Genomic DNA, 20174 nt, shown 5'->3' on the forward strand with positions numbered 1-20174 from the left:
TAGTTTGTAGACAAACATTCTGATTTATACACGAAGGGAAGCAAGAACCCGAGATGGGATAGAGAGAAAAAAATCAGTTAATATGTTTACACCTGTGGACTGGGTAATGACTGCAAACGTCAGTGAGTGGCAGGAACATGGGGTCCACAAGAAGCGGAGAGGATGAGGGAGGGAAAAGTTGGGGTCCGGTAGGAGAAAGAAGACAAAGACTGTTGTATTTCTAATGAAGACATTAGAATTTTAAAGCGAACTCAAAATCAGTACTTCATAAGAGTCAGATAAAACGTACTGCTGCTTATATGTGGGTTTCAAGAACTACATATAAACAAACACTATATAAACAAACACTACTGTATAAACAAACACTATAGATACAGATTTCACTGTATTTAAAACTCGGTACTTGGTAAGGCCCTTACAATATCCTTTACACTGCAAACTATATAAAGGAAAATTTTAACTGCATAAATGAGTTTAACGTATCTACGCTGTAGAACAAAATGGAGTAAACTTAAACATTTATCACTCTCTTGACTGTAAGACACTGTACCAAGCTGGGCCGAGAGAAAATAAGAACACACAGGGAACACCCAACAGCTATTTCAAGCAAAAAGTAGATAGATACATGATCACATATTCCCTTTGTATACATTACTTACTATTTATGACTTATGAAATCTTTAAAGAATAGTGTTGGTATCTAAACTTTAAGTAGTGAAGTCATGGACTTTAAAGAGTGTTTTTTACATTCAATCCAACTTATTTTAGAACAGATTATGTTAGAAGATTACCTAAGTGTCACAAACAAGCAACACGTATATACTGCAATTTTATTTCAATCGCACAAACGAAGTTAGCATGTAGGAAATTTAAATGAAACAGTACGGTAAAAATAGCAGAGAACCAAAAACTCTAATAAGGAAGTACACCTAAAGCATGAGAATTCAACATTCATTAGTGTTTCATCTTCAGTTTTGATTGACACTTGATGCTTGCAAATTTTGAAACAAACTTTGAGATCATGATGACTATTCTGAAGAGATTTCAGCACCAGCACTAAGATTTGTACATTCAGTTGGTTTGCAATTGACTTGTTAGCCATTTACATAGTGTATAGTACAGATTTGTCACAGGTCAGATCACAGTGTTGAAGGAAAGAAGTACCTTCCTGTAATTAGAAAGGATCCCCTAAACTGCACTCAGCTTAAGACATCCAATGTACAAGAGCACGAAAACCATCATAATATTGTGGCTCCAAGGAACATAGTTTTGATAAGGAAAATAACCTAAGCTTCTGTTTCCCATTTTAATTACTGAAATCTCTAACAATGACAAAACTGTCACATAGGACAGCAAATGTATACAGTAATTCAATCAAACTTCTTGGAAAGAACACATTTAGCAATCTGGGATAATGCAGAACGACAGGAAATAAAACGTGATTCAACACTTGTTCTTTTTGTCATTTTACACAGACAACATGTTAATATTAGACCAAGGCACAAAACGTTTAGTGCATAAACCAGTTTCTTTTTTAAGATCTAGCATTTTTACCGTAGTCTTTTATCTTACTTTGGACCACTTGTACCCAGTACTCTATCCTACCATAGACTGTTTAACTTAATCAACAAAATCAAAAGTGATTTCTGACCAGATTTATGGGGGACATAAACATTTGTATCATCAAAGTGTTTGCATAACCAAAAGTACAACAATAAAGATGAAAATGCCTCCTATTTCTTTTAGAAGGTAGTACTTCATAAGCTTGCTGCATCTTTAATGTCTTGACTATTGGATGACAATGAAGAGTTGATAGAAAAAAAGAACTGTATACTTGAATTATGATAGCTCATCCATCACAGATCTAAAAATGAAGTTTCTACAGAAACAGGAACTATTTTAACAAGGGAAAAAAATTCCCTCATTCAAACCTCTTTGAAGTGGTAATGGCTGCAAACTTGCAGCGCTTAGAAAACTATGCTATCAACAAGTTCTGTCTTATGAACTTAGATTAAGAAATCTAGAAAGCAGATGAAAGTGGATTATTTCTTCAAAATTTTAGTAAAACTACTGATAATCAAAGGTTTCAAAGCAAATATGGCACATAACAACTCACGCATAAATCAAGATGGAGAGCCTGGAGAATTGTGATTTCCTAAAATTTCAAAAAATTCTATCATTGCAACATACAGGATTTCTCCCCTATTTTAATCTTAGAAGTTTCAAAGAAAAGGGAGTGGATAACATACACACACGTGAGTGCCCACACAAACACGCACGCACGCACACACATGGTGGTAAGTAGAGTATCTAGTTCCTTCTTCCCACCACCTAAGTCTCACTTTATTTATTAAAAGAAAATTATGCAGGACCCCCCCTTGTTGTTTTCCCTTTATCTAATGATTTCTGTGACCTTAATTGCTGCCATCATTGTTACTTTTCTAGTATTTCAACATAACAAGGTTCAAAAGCAGCTTTGTAGTCAGGAATGTGTACCTGAATACCTGCATAACTGCAGGGCGCCTAGGTAATAACAACTGCCCAATTCAGGGATGGAACTTTTGAGTTCCACACTAAGATGTAATTCATGTGAAGCTCAGAATCATGTTTCAGACCACTGAACTTACTCAAGTTAAAATACAAATAGCTGAAGACATGATGTAAAAGATTAAGTACTTGGTGCTGTTAACATATTTACCAATTAAAGTCACAAAATATTCCTCATTATTATTCATGCAGATAACTGAGAACGAAGATAGTGCAGAAATTAACTTTAAATTAAAAATTATTCCTTCCCTTCCTCCCGCTCCCCTATACTCTACAAAATGTTTTCCCTGGGACTAGGCCTTGAAAAGGCCACTACATATTAGTTTGACATGCATTACTGTCTGCAATTTAAAAAGCTAATTTTGTGGTGGTTGTAATTACATTATAAAAATGTCCACGTGCATAAATCTAAAAAAGGTTGAAAACCTACAGTGAATCTACAATATACTGTTTTACATTTGACCACTGGTTTGTGTTATGTAGGAGTCACAGATTTGGTAAAGCATTGTAACAATTTAGGAAGGCATCTAAATCTTTAAATTCTGGACAAATTTTATGTTTGAATCTACAAAATTGCATGAAGGCTAAACTCGAGAGACTTCCTATCATTCTAAAATTCCTCACTCCGAACAAATCATTTTTAGGACACTTTCTTATAAATATCACCCTTTGAAAGCACATACAATTTCATTTGTTCCACATTTTATGATTTTAACCTACATAGGGCTGAACTCAATTATTCATGGAATATCAAATATGATAGGAAGACAAACCTGAGAGAAACATTTACAATACAATAGCATAACTTGCTAAATTCCTCATCACCATTCTCTGAAAAAAAATTCTCAAGCCTTTCTCCTCTTTATTTTAGCAATGGATTGTGGAAAACGTGCGATTTTCTCTTGACATGAAAGTATTTCAATGCACGGTGATCTTGCCTGACGGATTCAGTATTTTCTGCATAACTGATACAGGAACTCCTATACGACTCTCCTCCATCCCGTTGTAAAGGTCAGAGAAAAGCAGAAAACTGTGAGGGAAACAGCTTATCGCCAGAGTAGTAATGTCTGAAGGCTTTCAAAGTATGTTGGTTTTTCCCTCCTTCCGACTGTTTGTCTCCATTTTCTTCTTACAGCTCACAAGATGAAGTAAGGGTTTTGTTGTTGTTAACACAGTTGTTCTTTGTAGGTTTTTTTTTTCTTTTCCTTTCTCCAGATTAAAGTCCTATCTCTCCTTAGTTTGATTCTCTATGCAGTATTTGACTTGCTCAGTTCCTGCCTGATTGCTGGGTAGGAAAAGGAAAAATATTAAAAGTAAATGTAATGATAAGGTAAAATAAATGGGTGATTCATTCTTAAGAAATCTTAACGATTGTATTCAAACTCACAGTAATAAAGACACACCGATCTTGCATCTTTCATTGCAGAAATCTTTTTCTTATTTTTACGAAGACCACACTAATTTCTATATATTTATATATTCTCTCCATTTTGTACACAAAATGAAAAGACCAATTTTTGGTGCTTAAAACAAGAGGTCAGTGGGATGGGATGGATGAATAGAAGCAACCTAGAGAAAGACTAGTTCACCTAGTTTTCCATCTAATACTACTCAACACCGGAAACTTAGGAATCTTGCTTACCCCTATTTTCACAAATAATTTCCATTATATGAAGGAGACAGAGCTCCTCCCTGACATCCTAAACCAAGTAAAGGGCAGGATAATATGGAAAAGTAATTGTTTTATGCCCTCAAGTAATAAACTGGGTATTTCTTTATTTGCATTTTCTTTAAAATGGCTATTCTTGAACATTACTCTATAAGGGTAGCAAATTTGTTTAGACACTCACCGTCAATGAGCTCTTCTTTTAGCTTAGTTAATTCTTTTCTCATTTCATCTAAAATGTCCTAAAGTATTAAGAGAAAAACATCAGAAATACAGAAAAAAAAACTGTTAAAAAGATTTTGCTCACATAAAATTTTAAGAATGTATGAAATATTATGTATGTTTTTTGTTTCCAGGGTCACAATTTATGTCTTAGAAGATTAACCTTGGTAAATTTTGTTTTAATAGTCTTTGCTTCCCAATCTTTGCTTATTCTAGCTTAGCAAAATATGAAGCAGAATGTTTTCTAAAACTAAAATAATTACTTGGTCATCCAGTGAAAGGTATGATTCAGATAATTTCTAGAAAACGTAATGGCTCTGCTTTTAATCTAGTCTTCTGGGAGCTGTCTAAGAGGTAATACATAAAGAAGTTTCAAGGAAGAAGACACGCGAACTGGACAATCAGCGCTTGGCAAATCTGTCATCTGGTCTGAAGTATGGGGACTCCTTAGGAATCACCAGAGCTGCCAAACTAAATTTCAAGGAATCTAGGATTCCCCTGGAGGGCCCTCAGGGGCTGCCCTAATAGGTGGGGAAGGAAGAGGATCGGATCCCGCTGGACGTGCACAGTCCAAGAAGGCAGGGACCAGCCACACATAGCTACTGAGCACTTGAAACGTGGCTAGTCTGAAGCGAGATGCATTGTAAATGTAAAACAGACACCAGATTTCAAAGATTTAGTATGAAGAAAGTAATGTACAATGACTCATTAGTAATTTAAAAATACTGATTATATATTGAAATATTATTTTGGCTATATTAGGTTAAATAAAATATATTAAAGTGAATACCACCTGTTTCTCTGTATTTAATGCGGCTACTAAAAATTTAAAGTACTATGTGGCCCGTGTTATATTTCTAGTTAATAGTGATGTTCTGGACCCTCCTTCCTCTATGAAAACCAATCCATCTTTACATATTTTACAAAATCTCTATTTATAAAGTTCAATTTGAAATAATAGATACCCCCTAGTTAAAAAATGAAGACTATGTAATATGAAAGCTAAAAGGGCTAATAAGGTGACACAATTTTCATGGGTGAAAAATAGCTATCCTTTGGAAGGGTTAATTTCAAATTATTTGACTTTAATACTGCACACACCTCAGGTAAAATTAAATTGCTCTGTGTTTAAGGTTCATTTTTTAAAAAAGCTTTTCATGCTTAAAATGAGGTTGAAAACTATCAATTAGTTTAATTCCTCCATTTTCCACTGAGGAAACTGAGGCACAGAAGTTATTATGTGGACTAACAGATATCCTTTTTCAAATTAACTTAAAATCAGTCCTAAAATCAAATCTATCCTCTCTTCTAGTCCCCTACTTCAGATTGCCAAGAACTTACCGTATTTTAAATGTGTGCAAGTGCTCCATTTTAAAATGTTTTTCAAGAAAAGAAAGCCATGTTTAACACACAGGAAACAAGGGCTTGATTATCAATGACCACATGCTTTTCAAATTACATAACTCAACTGAACTGTTCAAACAGCTCTGCAGAATAAAAATTAGGTTGATCTGAAATTGTTAGTATTTGCCTCTTTAATTCCTATTTAACTTTTACTTTGAACTCATTATTGCAACATTATTGGTCCCTTTTTAAGCCCCACTCAAACTTTGTTGGCATTTAAAAAAATGAGTGATAAAATGGGGAAAGCAGACTCCGAAGAAAGACTGGGTTCTGATCCTGACTGTGGGACTGAGTAAATTTAACTTCTCTGAACCTCAGATGTGCACAACTTGAGTTGTTATCTGACTACTATGAGGATTAGGAGACAATGTCATGCTAATAACCTAGCAAATGCATAGCACTGAAGTCCGCCAGACAGTCAATAAATGCCTGTTACAGTGATCTGTACAATTGTGATTTTCAGAGGCTACCCTGAAGTGCAGGGTAAGAAGACAAAGATTAAATTTTTCACTACAGGCACATCTGTACTCAGGTCTGCAAAGCTGATAGTTGTTTTACTAAGATGTCCTGCTTTCCATTTCAAATCTTTTAAACACCACCATTTAAAAAAAATTATTTACCTCTTCTAGAAATAAGATAGTTCAAGGTTCCAAAATCACCTATTACTCCTTCCATTTTTTTTCTGTATATATAGGTATTAAATATAATGCATATGTATCCAAAATACAAACAATATCTTTTTCCTTTTTATAAAATTGACATAACTGTTCATACCGTTGGTTACCTGTCTGTTTCACCTAATGTGGGCAAGTGTTCACAATTCACTGTTCAATGTTCTCAGTTATGGTTCCTTAATGGCTGCAGAGCCCTCCTCCACACTGTATAGTTACATACTTCTATCATATTTTCTTAGCATAAATTCTTCAAAGTGAAATTGCCGGGTTCAAAGGTAAATCATGTATTTTTAAGGCTTTTGGTTTGTTTTCCCAAACTGCTTCCTAGAAAGCAGAAGTATGTGAGGTGAGAGTGCCCATTTTCCTCACATTCTTGCCAAAACCAGACTTGGTGGGTCCATTTTGGCTAATGATAAGTGAAAAGTGCAAGCCCATTTTTTTTTTAAGCAATTGTACACGATTCACTTACATTTAAAGTTTATAATATACCATTAAACCACTGCCCCTACCCTCCGCCACTGCTGGCACTTTATGCAAACTTATGAACCAAAACATGAGGATTTGAAAAAAATAACATAGTACGAATGCCACTGTTTAACTTGTGTAAAAAATATCTACTCTATACTCTTTTCAAACACATTCGCAACCTGTCAAATATATGCACATGGGATATTTTTAAAAAAGAACAAGTACAAATAAAGGGAAGCTGCCACTGGTCGCCCACCTGCTTCAGCCTGTCATAATCCAGTCCCTCCGTCTGGACTCCGTTGGCACTGGGCTGTGACGAGGGTGCAGATTTTGGTCTGTACAAATGAAATTTTCAGGACAGGTAAATAACGCTTAGGATATTTAATGAGTTCATTAGTAATTGCAAACTTACCAACCCAACACCAGATTAAAGTACATTTCTTAAAACAAGAGTTAAAAAGTTAATTGTCCTAATAGTTGCAGAACTGATAAGAACATATGAAAGTATTTCTCACTTTTCTCAGTATTATCAGTTACTTGTAAAGAAATCAGAAAAAGGTGATAAGATGACGAGACTTCTCCAGTAGAGGACAACACTCTTTGGGCACGAGGAGGGTAGCTGGGTAACATGTGGCATGGTGATCAGGACAGACGGGAGGCCAGCTGCAACATCGCAGCCCAAGTAAAACAATCATGTTTTCTCCTTTTGAAACTGTACATTATCTACTAACTATCTGGCAAACCAATGAACAGGAAATTATAAAGACTTGAATATTTCACTCTATATAAATCAATTTACAAATTCTATGCAGGGGGAAAAATATTTAATGAGTATGATTTCTTTGTATGTGTTTTATTCTGTTTTAAGCATCAAAACAAATAAGGATATTTGAAAAATGATTATTAAATTAAAAGTATATTCATATCCAATTGGCTATGTGGCTATTTCCCGATGAAGTTTTTATGAAGATGTCATCTGAATTGTCATCTAACTACTTCCATAAACTTATTTTATTTTTTTAAAAGGAAAAGGGAGGGGAATGCCACACAGAAGCAGATGGTCAATTACTATTGCACTTTCAAAAGTTTAGCTTCTGTTAAAAATTTTACATGAAGAAATAAGTCTTAAGTATTAGGTATATTTTTATCAAGTCAGTCAGTCATGGCTCCCTCTCCAATTCTGGCAATGAGAGAAAATACTAAGTGGAAAATCTAGAATTTTAATTGGATGGTCCTTTATTTTCAGGTTTAGTATATACTAAGTGGCTACTCTTTAAGGGTCACAAATCAATGCAAATGAAAACCATTAGTCAGGTCATATATTTCCAACTTTGCAGAGTAATTTGAACCAACATTCAATAGGTATAATAACTTTTTCAAACTTATAATTCTTATAAGGCATATTTATACTTCAAACCCGTAGGCACTGTTTGTGAAGATGAAATATTGAGTTAATCTGCTTTAATATCAAATATGTGACAACTTGAAAGATTGTTGTGAAGGAAGTCAAGCAATTTTATTACATACCTGCTGCTATGTTTATATGAACAAGAAAAATAATAACTTTCAGAAAACCTCATTCAAGAGGCACTGAGCTAGGCCCTGGGTTGGATAAGAAGATTTACGTGACATACTTGCTTCCCTCTTGAGACAATACACCTTTTTCACTTTGCTGAGGCTACTTAATTCCACAGTCAAGTCAGACGTACTGAGATCCACAGTGTGCAAGTCACAGTGCTCTGGAGAGTCTGGTCTATACAGTCAATATTCATAAAGGTTGACATACTGTGCATTTCATTTACCCATAGTGTCCATTCCTGCTCTCCAGAAGTAAATTATTATTTATTCTGCTTTTCTTTTACATTTCACATTTAACTGGTACAAACTAGCTAACTGTTTTCTCCTAAACTTATACTGGGCTGGCCAAAGAGTTCGTTCGAGTTTTTCCGTCAGGTTTTTTTGTAAGATGTTACAGACTTATCCCTGAAATTCATGTGAATAACTACAGTCTGCTACTTAACCAGGCAGTATGTTATGAACATATCCATATTTAATAAACAATGCAAAAAATTATTGTTATATAATAGAAAATTGTGGAAACATGCAATTTTTAAAAACTTTTAACTCATGCTAACATGCAATCCACCTCCACCTCCACCACCACCACCACCACCGTGATAATTAACTAAAGGGGGGAACTTTTCATACTGAAGGAAAGATGTAATCACCACTTCTCAAAAAAGGCTTATCAACATTATCCCAGGGGGCACTACGTATGAAAGCAGCAAGGTAACTGAGAAGATTTACAACAGAAAATCTCATTGTTAAGTGCTACTTTTCTATGTGCTAGCAAATTTTCTAAGTAAGTCTTTTGGTCAAAACAATTAAACCATCTCAAAAAAAGCAGGAGAAACTGTTTCACTATTGTATTATAAACACTTTATGCAGATTTAACTGGCTGACAAAATGAACTTACCAACTATTTTAATCATCTACGGCATGAAAAGAATTGTAGCTAATAACAATTTGGCCACACAGAGTCTGATTACAGAACTCCTTACTCACTGCCATAGACACCCCCTCCATATACTATTTAATTCATGCTCCCAGTAGACTTGATGTGTATTTTCAAAAATAGATGCATATAATAACACGGGTATGTCTCAGTTATTTCTAACATAAGGGTTTTTACCATAACTGATAACAAAAAAGGGGGATTCTCAGAGGTTTTTATTACTTTATAATGAGAGTGTTGCCTCTAGATACCTGCCTATAAAATAACTGTACTACAACTGTTTAAGTCTCTATTCTGCCAAATTAATTCTAAATATGGCTTAAGCACTTGAGGATTTTAAGAAATTGTCAATTTTTTTAATTAAGAAAGAAATACATGGCTCATATCCTAAGTTTTCTTAATTAAAAAATGGTATAATAATACTCATCCTAGAAAAGAAATAATCTCAAGGATGTTAGATGTCAGGTTGTTAAAGATACTCAATATACTGCAAAGTATGTAGGAAATAGAGATTTTCCTCAAATAATAAATTATTCACAATTGTGGCTATAATACTATCCTGTGTTCCAGTGACAAACAGTACAGGATCTTCTATTCAACTTTTTAAGCCTTGACTTATAATCATAAAGAGAACGGCCTTTAAAATAAAATGCAAAAGCTACAAATACTCTAGATATATGAGGCCTTACATTCCCACGCTAGTATTTCTGATATGTTTATCATTTATATTTATCATAATCCAAATATCAACTGATGGCGGGGAAATGAATACTATTAATCTATTAATTTTTCTCATTAAAATCGCTCAGAATTTTTTTAAAAAGTGTTCTAAATACAGCTAAATATGAAAGACTCGATCTTCCTACATCTCTCCCTTGTGGTGATTACCAATCCATGTAGAAAAAGCTCAGCCCTATCCTGAACATATTATTTCAAAGTCTCAAATCACAAAGTCACATCAGGATGATACCTGTGTAATGAATCATAGGACCTGCTGTCAAAAACAATCTGATTTTTCCTTGGAGAATCCCGTCTATGAAGGGGAAAAACCATTTAAAGGGGTATACAATAGAACTTTAAAAATTAATTCTCATTATGTTACTGTTTTATAGGTTTTTAGTTATAGCAAACAGAAGAAGAACTAAAGGAGTCCATTAACTTTAAAATAATTGTTTTTTCCAATTAAAAAAAATTATTTGGAGACGAGTCTAGTTATATGAGGACACTGTTTACTTGACAATTATAGAGAATTTTTAAAAATCATTAAGCAATGGCTACTTTTATAGACTGCAGACATAGTAAAATCTACCTATACAAAGATTCAACAAGTACCAGACACAACCAAAGACATTTCCATTAGAGTGAATATAAATAAAACTAAGGGCTCAAGTAAAAAACACAATAAAAATCACTATAGCTTGAAGTATACATAATTAACTCTTCTCAGGAGGCACATAAAGAACTTTTTTTCCATCTTGAATACAAGATCTGTAAGCTCTTAATAAAAACCACAAGAAGAATTCACAAACTTTCCAATGTTATGTTCCAGTCATGATTTAGAGCATTTTTAACTACAACACTCTTGCTTTTATTCTGACATCTTCATTTAATAAATATAGCATAATGCAATATCTCATGTATATTATAAGATATTAATCCATCTTATCACTAACATAATTTTGACATGGATATTCAGAAGAGAAATGGGTACTTTCAGTACTGTGCAAGAATAAAGTGTGCTTAAATAAAAACAAAAAATGGCCAATATACTTGCTTTCAGAAGGAACGGGGTAAATAATTTAGGAAGAAAAGCAATACAGTTATTCATCTTTTAAACATATTTTAAAAATCTTTTATGGTTTAAAACTGCTTGCAGTGAAATTTTAAGACGTACATATCAGTGGTTGGATCAAATCTATCAAAAGGGATATGAGTGCTCAGGAAATAATCGGAACGTCTATTTTGGGAAGAGAGAGGAAAACTATCTACCAGAGCTAGAACATCATTACAATACACTACTAGATATAAGAACCCATATTTGACAAAATATTTTTTAAATGGTGATGTTTAGAGCACTTATTTAAACTTCCTCCAGAAGTCTGAAAAATCTCTGAAATAAAATTCTTTCCTTCATTAAATGAACCCACCCACATCAAGGAACACATACATTCCACCTGGAAAAGCTTTTCCATGTCCTTTCTAAGATAAGACTTTTGCCATGAATTTAAGTTTAGCTTTAGCCAAGCTCACTACAGAATCCCTATCAATGAGGAAGGGATGAAAGTAGTGACAAAGGACAAATGGCACGTCACAGTTCTGTTCTGATATGCACTTGATAAATGAGGTTTCGTAATGTGCTACTGAAGAAAATCTGTAACAACTACTAGAGATGCATTAGAAGGCCACATCAATTAGGTACCCGAGAACATAAATGTGCAATTTTTCTACTCTACTGAAAAAACATGTTCACCAAAAGCAATTCTGCCATTTTCTCCTAAAATCAAATATATTCATCTTTCAGTCACTTAGAAACTGAAAGCTTCTATACATTCAAAAAAGGCCCAGTTTCTTGAAACTGAAAGCTTCTATACATTCAAAAAGGCCCAGTTTCTTTGCGGAGCTTAAATAACTATGTCATCACCAAATCTTCCCACCAACAGAAAGAAGCACACAAAAAACAAATCCAAACTTAGATTGAAGCTAACACACAACAGACTTGTGACAATATAAGATCTATTCTTGCATTTTTCTTTATTAGGTTTCTATAATTAGACTCAAGTTTGCTTTTTATGAGGCAAAAATAAGGCAAATAGCTCAGAAAGAAAAGGCGAAAAAACCTTTTAGTCTCTAGATACATACCTTTCTCTGGAAAAAATATGAGTCCTTTAAATTGTCTCATAAACCAAGAAAAAGTTTCATCTATGTTTAAAGACCTATGATATAAAGTTAGCTATGACAGTAAAGTATGCCTGGCTAAGAAATACTGAATTTGCTTGATCATGCATACAAAGCCACTTGTAGAAACATGAATTAACCAGTCTTGTTTCTGAGCATTATCTTTTCTAACTCGATTATAATCAGAAGTTTCAACTGAAAAATAAATCTTTCTACTTTATAAATTCAAAATTTTAGGTTTTATTTTACTCTCTCTTAAACATTGTAGCTTTTTCTCTCCAGCTGCTTTTCAGTTTAAAACATAAGTTTCTTTCAAAAGTTCAGTGTTGTTTATTGACAGGGATAATGGTATTGAGGTTATACAGGAGAATGTCCTGTTTCTTCATAAAAATGCTAAAGTATTCAGGCTGAAGCAGCACATATTTGCAAACTGCCTTCCACCTATTCAGAGAGAAGAAAGTGTGGATGCGTAGATATGAGTTCAAGCCAATGCTAGCAAAATGTTAATAACTGGTGAATCTAAGTGATGGGTACACGGACGTTTGCTATACTATTCTTTCAACTTTTCTGCAGTTCTGAATTTTTTCAAAATAAAAAAATTGGAAGGAATAAAGCTATCTTAAAATTTCAGACAACCTGGGTGACAATAATAAGCATAGGGTAGAATTTAGACAATTACTAATAAAAATACAGTGGGGCTTAGTGGTCGTCCAACAGCAGTAGGATTATAGATGTTTTATTTGCTCCTTTGTACAATTTCAGATCTACCATTCGAATTTTTTCTACAATAAAAATGCAGATTTCTTTTCAGGTACAATTCTAAAATAAAACTTAGGAAAAAAATTGATACCTGGAAATAACAGGTGACTTGCTGCCATTCATAGTACTTGTTCTTTCCCAAGGTTTTCTTGTCGGTTCTTTAAAAATAAAAGAACGTAAGTTATTAAATATCCTATATGCTCCCAGAGTTAGGATTCTAATTTGTACCATTTCAGACCCCAAAATGAGAAGAAATTAATAAGTGTGACAAGTTTCCCTAGGAAGAACTTAAGATTGTTAAATCTAAAATACAATGATTTTAAACACCAGATGGTAAGAAGTTTCTCTAATAAAGATAGGACAATAAGATTAAGGGTACGACAATTTTAATTAATTAGAATGGAATAGTGAAAATTAATAAGGATAGTTTAAATTTATTAGAATGGGACAGTATTAACTATACTCTTTTAAACTATTTTTAGTGCCAATGGTAAAACGAATAAAAAGAATCTTTAATGTGTTCATGTACTTCAATATTTAATCTAAATTCAAACAGTCCTCTTGCGAAAAAATTCAAACTCAAAATATATTTCAGAATCATCCGACTGTATTGTACTTCCTTGATTGTCAAACAACCAATCCAATTCTTGGGACTTAGCAGACAACTCCAGTTTAAATAAAGTTCCCTCTGAGCTTTTAGTTGATTGTGCTTTGAACTGTTTTTCTAATCTGGGCTGCCTCGCTGATGCCATCACTGGCCTCACTGGATGACTGGGCGAAATCTGGAGTGGAAGCTTGTCATGGAAGGATGAATCTGGGCCGCATGAGAATCAAGTCTACGTACAAGTTGTGCAGAGTTTTAGCTAAAAAAACTGGTCTGAGTTCCAATGTAGCCCCTCAACTGGCCTATGCACATTCTTACTGAGGTAGCTTGTCCTCTTTTCAAACTGCACATATGTAAAACTAAACTTAAACTCTCAACTCAAACTCTGAAACACTGCTTTTGTTCTGGATTTCTGTTGCATTCAGTCACCTAGGTGTGAAACAAAGTCATCATTCATCTTGCTTTACTCCCTGTCAATCAATCAATGGTTACTCCTTCATCTGTATTCTAACAGCTAACACACTCCCTCATTGACCACCACAGAGTGAGCCAGGGGACATCAGATAATCAGATGAGGAGGTCCACAACAGACAGAACCAGAAACACATCCAAGAGACATCTGCCAGAGGAGGGGAAAAGAGGGAAATCCTGAAGGACAACTGGACAGGCAGAGAATAGCCATTAGGACACTGTCACTAAAGAAGAGGCAGGCAAAGAGATGAAGAAATAATTCCAACATGATAAGATGTAGCAGTTGCTACCATTTAACAGTTGGCTGACGTCCTTTCTCAATCAGCCAAACCAGAACTATCTTTTAATCTTCAGAGAGCGCATCTGGTTTTGAGGAAGAGCAGTTCAGTTTGGCTCTGCAGATAGTGAGGCCGTGTTCTCTCTGAGGGGGCTCCAGGTCGGTTTCAGGAGGAAGGACAGAGGCTGGGTTGCCTTTACCGGGTCTTTGGAAACACACCAAATCCTTACTGGCACCAGTTTCCCTATCTTGGTCCTCCCTGATTTCTATGTCACTCTGCTCACAACTGCAATTTTAATGTTCCTAGAACAGTTTCAGTTGATTGTCAACTCAATTCTTTGCAGGATGAAGTCTAAACTCCTGATCTTTTCATAAAAAGCTTTCAACATTTTACTTCTAACTTGCTTTTCCAAACTTTCTCCCCCAATACTCCTCAAAAGGAACCCTCCATCCTAGTCAGGCAAGTCTACCTGATATTTCCTAGTCTCTTCCAGCTCCAACTCCCCATCTCTGCCCATGCCATACCCATTTCCTGAAACAGCACCCCTTCCTCTACTTTCAGCTAAGGTAAATACTCTTTAAGGCAGGGTAAAATGTCATTTTTTCCCTACAAAGACGACCCAGGTGACTCCAAACTATACAATCTCCTCCCTCTTTGACACATTACTTAATATTCAACATGTGGTCGTAAAAGATGAACTTTTCACTTGTATCTCATCATCCCAGCTGAACCATGGATTTCTTGTGCTTAGGGTGACTTTATCTTTCACTTCTCTTTGGCCTGTCAAGTGTCTGACACGTGGCCATTAGGGGAAAAAAAATTTTTTTTGACTGAAACAAGTGAAAAAAAAGAGGGCTCCAGACCTTCTGAATGAATCCTTAATTTTATAAACATGGCACACATGTGCAAACACACACACAAAAACACATGCAAAATCCATGCTTCAGTTTTCCATATTTTAAATAAGGGGATATATATTAGATAAGGAGTTCTTAACTGGAGTCCATAGATAACCCTCAGGGAATTCACGAATATTTTGCAATGGTGACCAATTTTGTATAAAAATATGATTCTTCCCTCCCTGGGAGAGGGTTCATAGCTCTTTTCAAACTCTAAAAGTTTCTGTGACCCCAAATTATAGTTGAATTCTAAAACATCTATGGTTTTAATAACAGCATGTATTTTGATTTTGGCTTATAGAAGATAAAGGTAAAATAAGTCACAAACCAGAGAATTTTTAATGAAGATAACATAAACTGATTTGAGTCCTATTCAGAGGAAAACTTATTCACAGTCACAATATTAATTATAACACAGCAATCAGACCGCTGAAGAGTCACTGTTCAATAATGAGAATGAGTGGTTACAGACAATTCCCTATAATGGATTCTTATGGCTCATTCTAGATATTAATTCATCAAACTCATCAAATTTACTTATGTCACTTCATTCCAAATTAGGTAAGGAGATGAACAGACAGTCTAGTGCTTAGCCTTTAGTCAAATATGAAGAAATGACATGTACAATGTAACAATCTCATGTTCTAAATATGGATATAGTCATCATTAAGTACCTCCAGTGAAATGTATTTTGTTAATATTCTAAGTAATATATTCTATGCCCAAGACTTCTCAATGTCAGAAATTTTACTGAATTCAAGAACATTTCCCAAAAGTTTTAAGGAGATTTTTTTCTATTATTTTTTTAATTGAAGTATATAGTTGATTTATAATATTGTGTTAGTTTCAGGTGTACAGCAAAGTGACTCGGCTATACACACACAGATATATTCCTTTCCATTACAGATTATTACAATACAGTTCCCTGTGCTATACACTAAATCCTTGTTGTTTAAAATTTTTTCAACCTTACAAATTAGAAGCTTTATTTCCTTGATTATCAATATTATGCAAATGAATGGCTAAAATGACGATTCAATGGGAGAATGTTTTGAGATAGACTTCAATGCTACCTACATGCTCACATAATCCTTACCTTTAAGAATCAATGACTAAAAATATTTCCCTTTCATATGGATAACATATTTTTCCTTGTTTAAGTGAATAACTTCAAGTCATAAACAATAATATACACAGAATGTGCAAAAATCATGATTTTCAGAGAAAGAGTCATCAGAAAAAAACTTTGGATTTTAATAGATCTCCCAGTATCGGAAAGAAATTAACAGCTGCTTCTGGGGTCACAAAAGGTAGAGGAAAAAGTCAGTGCTCTCAAGTGTGAACAAAGAACTTGAACGTTTTAGTAACTAAGCAGTCACTTTATCCAAACATGGGGAAATGGGGAATTTTTAATTGAGGAGTGTTGATATTTACAGAAAGTTCATAAAGATTAAAATATATCTCGAACTTACCAGGTGTACTTGTTGAAGAGGCCTTAGAACTTACAGGCTCTGAATCTTCCTAAATATACAGAAATACATATTAATAATACCACATCTTCTAGAAACCTGTTGTAGACATTTGGTGTTTCATACTTTCTGCCATTTCCCACTTTTCCCTTCATCAATCTTTTCTCCCTTCTACACTAGTTTAGACCTTCTTCTTATCCTAGCACCTTCACCCCTGCGCCCACCCCCTGCCGCTCCCCATGGCTCCTTTCCTCACGCGTCCTCATTGAGAGCTGTGCTCGCCAATGTGACTAAGCCAGATATGAGAGAGAGATCTGAATGGCATCAAAGAAGGCCAAATGCAGCAGGGAAAACAATTATACTGTTAAACACTAATATATAAAACAAATAAAGCAGAGTCTGCCCTCCTGAACTAGAGAGGGGGGCACAGCTAATAACCACAGGGCTCCTAGGGGAAACATTTGAAAACCGTGATTTAGTCTAATTCCTTCATTTTAAATGCAAGGAAACTGGACTTCCCTGGTGATGTAATGGTTAAGAATCTGCCTGCTAATGCAGGGGACAGAGATCCGAGCCCTGGCCGGGGAAGATCCCACATGCCGCGGAGCAACTAAGCCCGTGCGCCACAACTACTGAGCCTGCGCTCTAGAGCCTGCGAGCTGCAACTACTGAAGCCCGCGCGCCTAGAGCCCGTGTTCCACAACAAGAGAAGCCACTGCAATGAAAAGCCCGTGCACCGCAACGAAGAGTAGCCCCCGCTCGCCGCAACTAGAGAAAGCCCGTGTGCAGCAACGAAGACCAAACGCAGCCAAAAATAAATAATAAAATAAATAAATAAATGTATAAATGCAAGGAAACTGAGACTCTAAGAGATTTAAAAAACCTAGTAAAAGGTCATTCACTCCTTCAATGGTAGGCTTGGGTACAGAATTAAACTCTAAAGGCGAGAATTTCAGTGCTTTTCCCCCAACTCCACACATTCAACCCATTTTACTAAGTAAGAATGCCATTAAAAATTTATAAATAATGCCATTTTTAGTATCTGAAGAGTTAAAAAGAAACAATTGTTAGTTGAAATTAATTAAGTTCAAACTAATCTTTGACACAATTTCCTGAATGAGCTATACTTGAATTTCACATTTTCAGGTGTAGTAGACTATTTTTATTTTTACTCATTTATTTTTTGCCTGCACCACGCGGCATGTGGGATCCTAGTTCCCCAACCAGGGATCGAACCCGCGGCCCTGCAGTAGAAGCACAAAGTCTTAACCACTAGACCACCAGAGAAGTCTCCATGTAGTAAACTATTTTTATTAACTTACATTTTTGTCCTCTTTTTGCTCTGTTTCTATTGTTGATCCCTTTTCAGCAATTCTTCTCCTAGAAAGAAGGTAAATCAATTTTTTAAAAAATACATCCGGTAACTTAGTGTAAAACTATGCCAAAAGGGAAGAACTGCATCTAGTTAAATTATACTTAGAATAAAAGTAACAAAATCCTCTCAATTCTGGACACATCCGTATAATTTCTCACTCACCTCCTGGCCAGCAGGGCACTCATTTCTTCCATTAAACCACTGCCCCCTAATGGAAGGGGTCCATTTCCACGACCCGTATCTGTTTTAGATGAGGCCGAATTCACACCAATGGTATTCCCTCCGCTTGCGAAAGAGGCATCGTCCATCTTAATGAGAATATACATACATAATAAACGCCTATGTGGGACAATCCTATGTTTATTAATATATTACATTCAAAACAGAAGGATATATCAGCATTAATTTCAATAAAAACACCTAGATATTATTTTTTAAACTTTAAGGACCAATGGAGTAATTTTATGTATCAGTTAAGTTTTATCAAAGCTAACATCACCAATAATGGGATAAAATGCTATCACATGTCCCCTTGTGTAATACATTGAAAAGGACATATTACGTTGGTAGTAAAAAAATGTAAAACCTGCCCCCAAAAATGCATAACTCAAATCAAATCTTAGGGAAATATCAGATAAACCAAACTGAAGGATGATCTACAAAATAATTATATTGTTGTCCTCAAAATTGTCAATATCATGAACGAGGAGGTTGAGGAAATGTTACAGATTAAAAGTAAAGAGGCATTACAACAAAATATAACAGGTGACCTTGGAGTAGAAAAAAAATTGCCATAAAAGACATTATTGGACAATAGATGAAACTTGAATAGATTTGTAGATTATAGTATTGTATCACTCGAATTTCCTGATTTTGATAATCATGCTGTGGTCACGTAGGTGAATGTCCTTGTTCTTACAAAATTCATATTTAAGTATTTAGGGAAATAGGGGCAAGGTGTCTCTGATTTATTCTCAATTCAAACAAAAAGAGAGAGAGTGTGTGTGTCTGTTTATGCAGAAGGAAAAATACACAAAGAATAATAAAGCAAATATGGTAAAATGTTAAGTGGTGAATGTTACAGAAACTCTATTATTCTTGCAACTTTAATTGTTTAAGTTATTTCACATGTTTTTTAGTCAATGAAGTTAGTAACATAGGGTTCATAAAATCAGAATACAATAAATTCAATGTTTTAGATACTGAGACAGAATAAGACATAACATAAAAAATACAATTAATTAGGAAATGCATTTACCCGTGACACTTTTCTAAGTTTTGCTCCAGCAATTGCAGCTGCAAGTCCAGTTAAAGGGCGATTGTCTTCAGACATGGATCCCGAAAAAAATCCAGATGCAGGGAGGGGAGGAGCAGGAGGTGGCGGGGGAGGAGGGGGTACTTGATTAGGAAGAGGTGGTGGAGGAGGCGGAGGCGGGGGCCCTGAGGATGGAAGTGGAGGGGGTGGAGGGGGTCCTGGGGGAGGAGGAAGTACGGCTGATGCCTGGGCAGGACCTGGTGGGAGTGGAGGAGGGGGTGGAGGTGCAGGTGGTCCCAAGACAATGCCTGAGAGAAAGAAATGTTAAGACCATCAACAACAGAGCTAAGTGACACTACCTTAGGAGGAAAAGCATGTAGAATGACATGCTAAATTAACTTGACTTGAACATTTAGTACAAATTAATGAGTTCAATTTATCATAATATTTAATGTCCAAATCAGTATTTTAAAAAAACTAAAAATTAAGGCCAAAGTGTATAACTACTCCCTTTACTGTTAGAGCTTTATTAATAGAACTTTGCAACAGATCGTCTAAATTAGTTTCTTTTTTTTGCTCACGGGCATTTGGTAAATAAACAAAATAAATACTTATAAAATGTGGGACAGAGGCAGCATCCCTGAAAGATAAATGAATGTATAGGATGGCAGTT

At 35.1% G+C, this 20174-nt stretch overlaps 1 protein-coding gene across 6 annotated transcripts in view; it reads right to left on the reverse strand.

Annotated features, from left to right (window-relative positions):
* Positions 1-889: 889 nt before the first annotated feature.
* The window catches only part of ENAH (ENAH actin regulator), a 153941-nt gene continuing 134656 nt past the window's right edge, over positions 890-20174 (reverse strand). For 3 of the 6 annotated variants that reach the window (XM_061187344.1, XM_061187342.1, XM_061187340.1), the window contains 9 exons: positions 19505-19809; positions 18409-18554; positions 18194-18251; positions 16875-16923; positions 13242-13308; positions 10467-10529; positions 7238-7316; positions 4398-4455; positions 890-3832 (listed from right to left, as the gene is read on the reverse strand). In XM_061187344.1, coding sequence (XP_061043327.1) covers positions 3795-3832; positions 4398-4455; positions 7238-7316; positions 10467-10529; positions 13242-13308; positions 16875-16923; positions 18194-18251; positions 18409-18554; positions 19505-19809 — 863 coding nt within the window. In that variant the 3' untranslated portion in view covers positions 890-3794. The remainder of the gene's footprint in view (positions 3833-4397; positions 4456-7237; positions 7317-10466; positions 10530-13241; positions 13309-16874; positions 16924-18193; positions 18252-18408; positions 18555-19504; positions 19810-20174) is intronic. The other 3 variants (XM_061187345.1, XM_061187341.1, XM_061187343.1) reach the window with 1 other exon arrangement.

The sequence above is a fragment of the Eubalaena glacialis genome, chromosome 3 (assembly GCF_028564815.1).
Source record: "Eubalaena glacialis isolate mEubGla1 chromosome 3, mEubGla1.1.hap2.+ XY, whole genome shotgun sequence".
NCBI classification, from domain to species: domain Eukaryota; kingdom Metazoa; phylum Chordata; class Mammalia; order Artiodactyla; family Balaenidae; genus Eubalaena; species Eubalaena glacialis.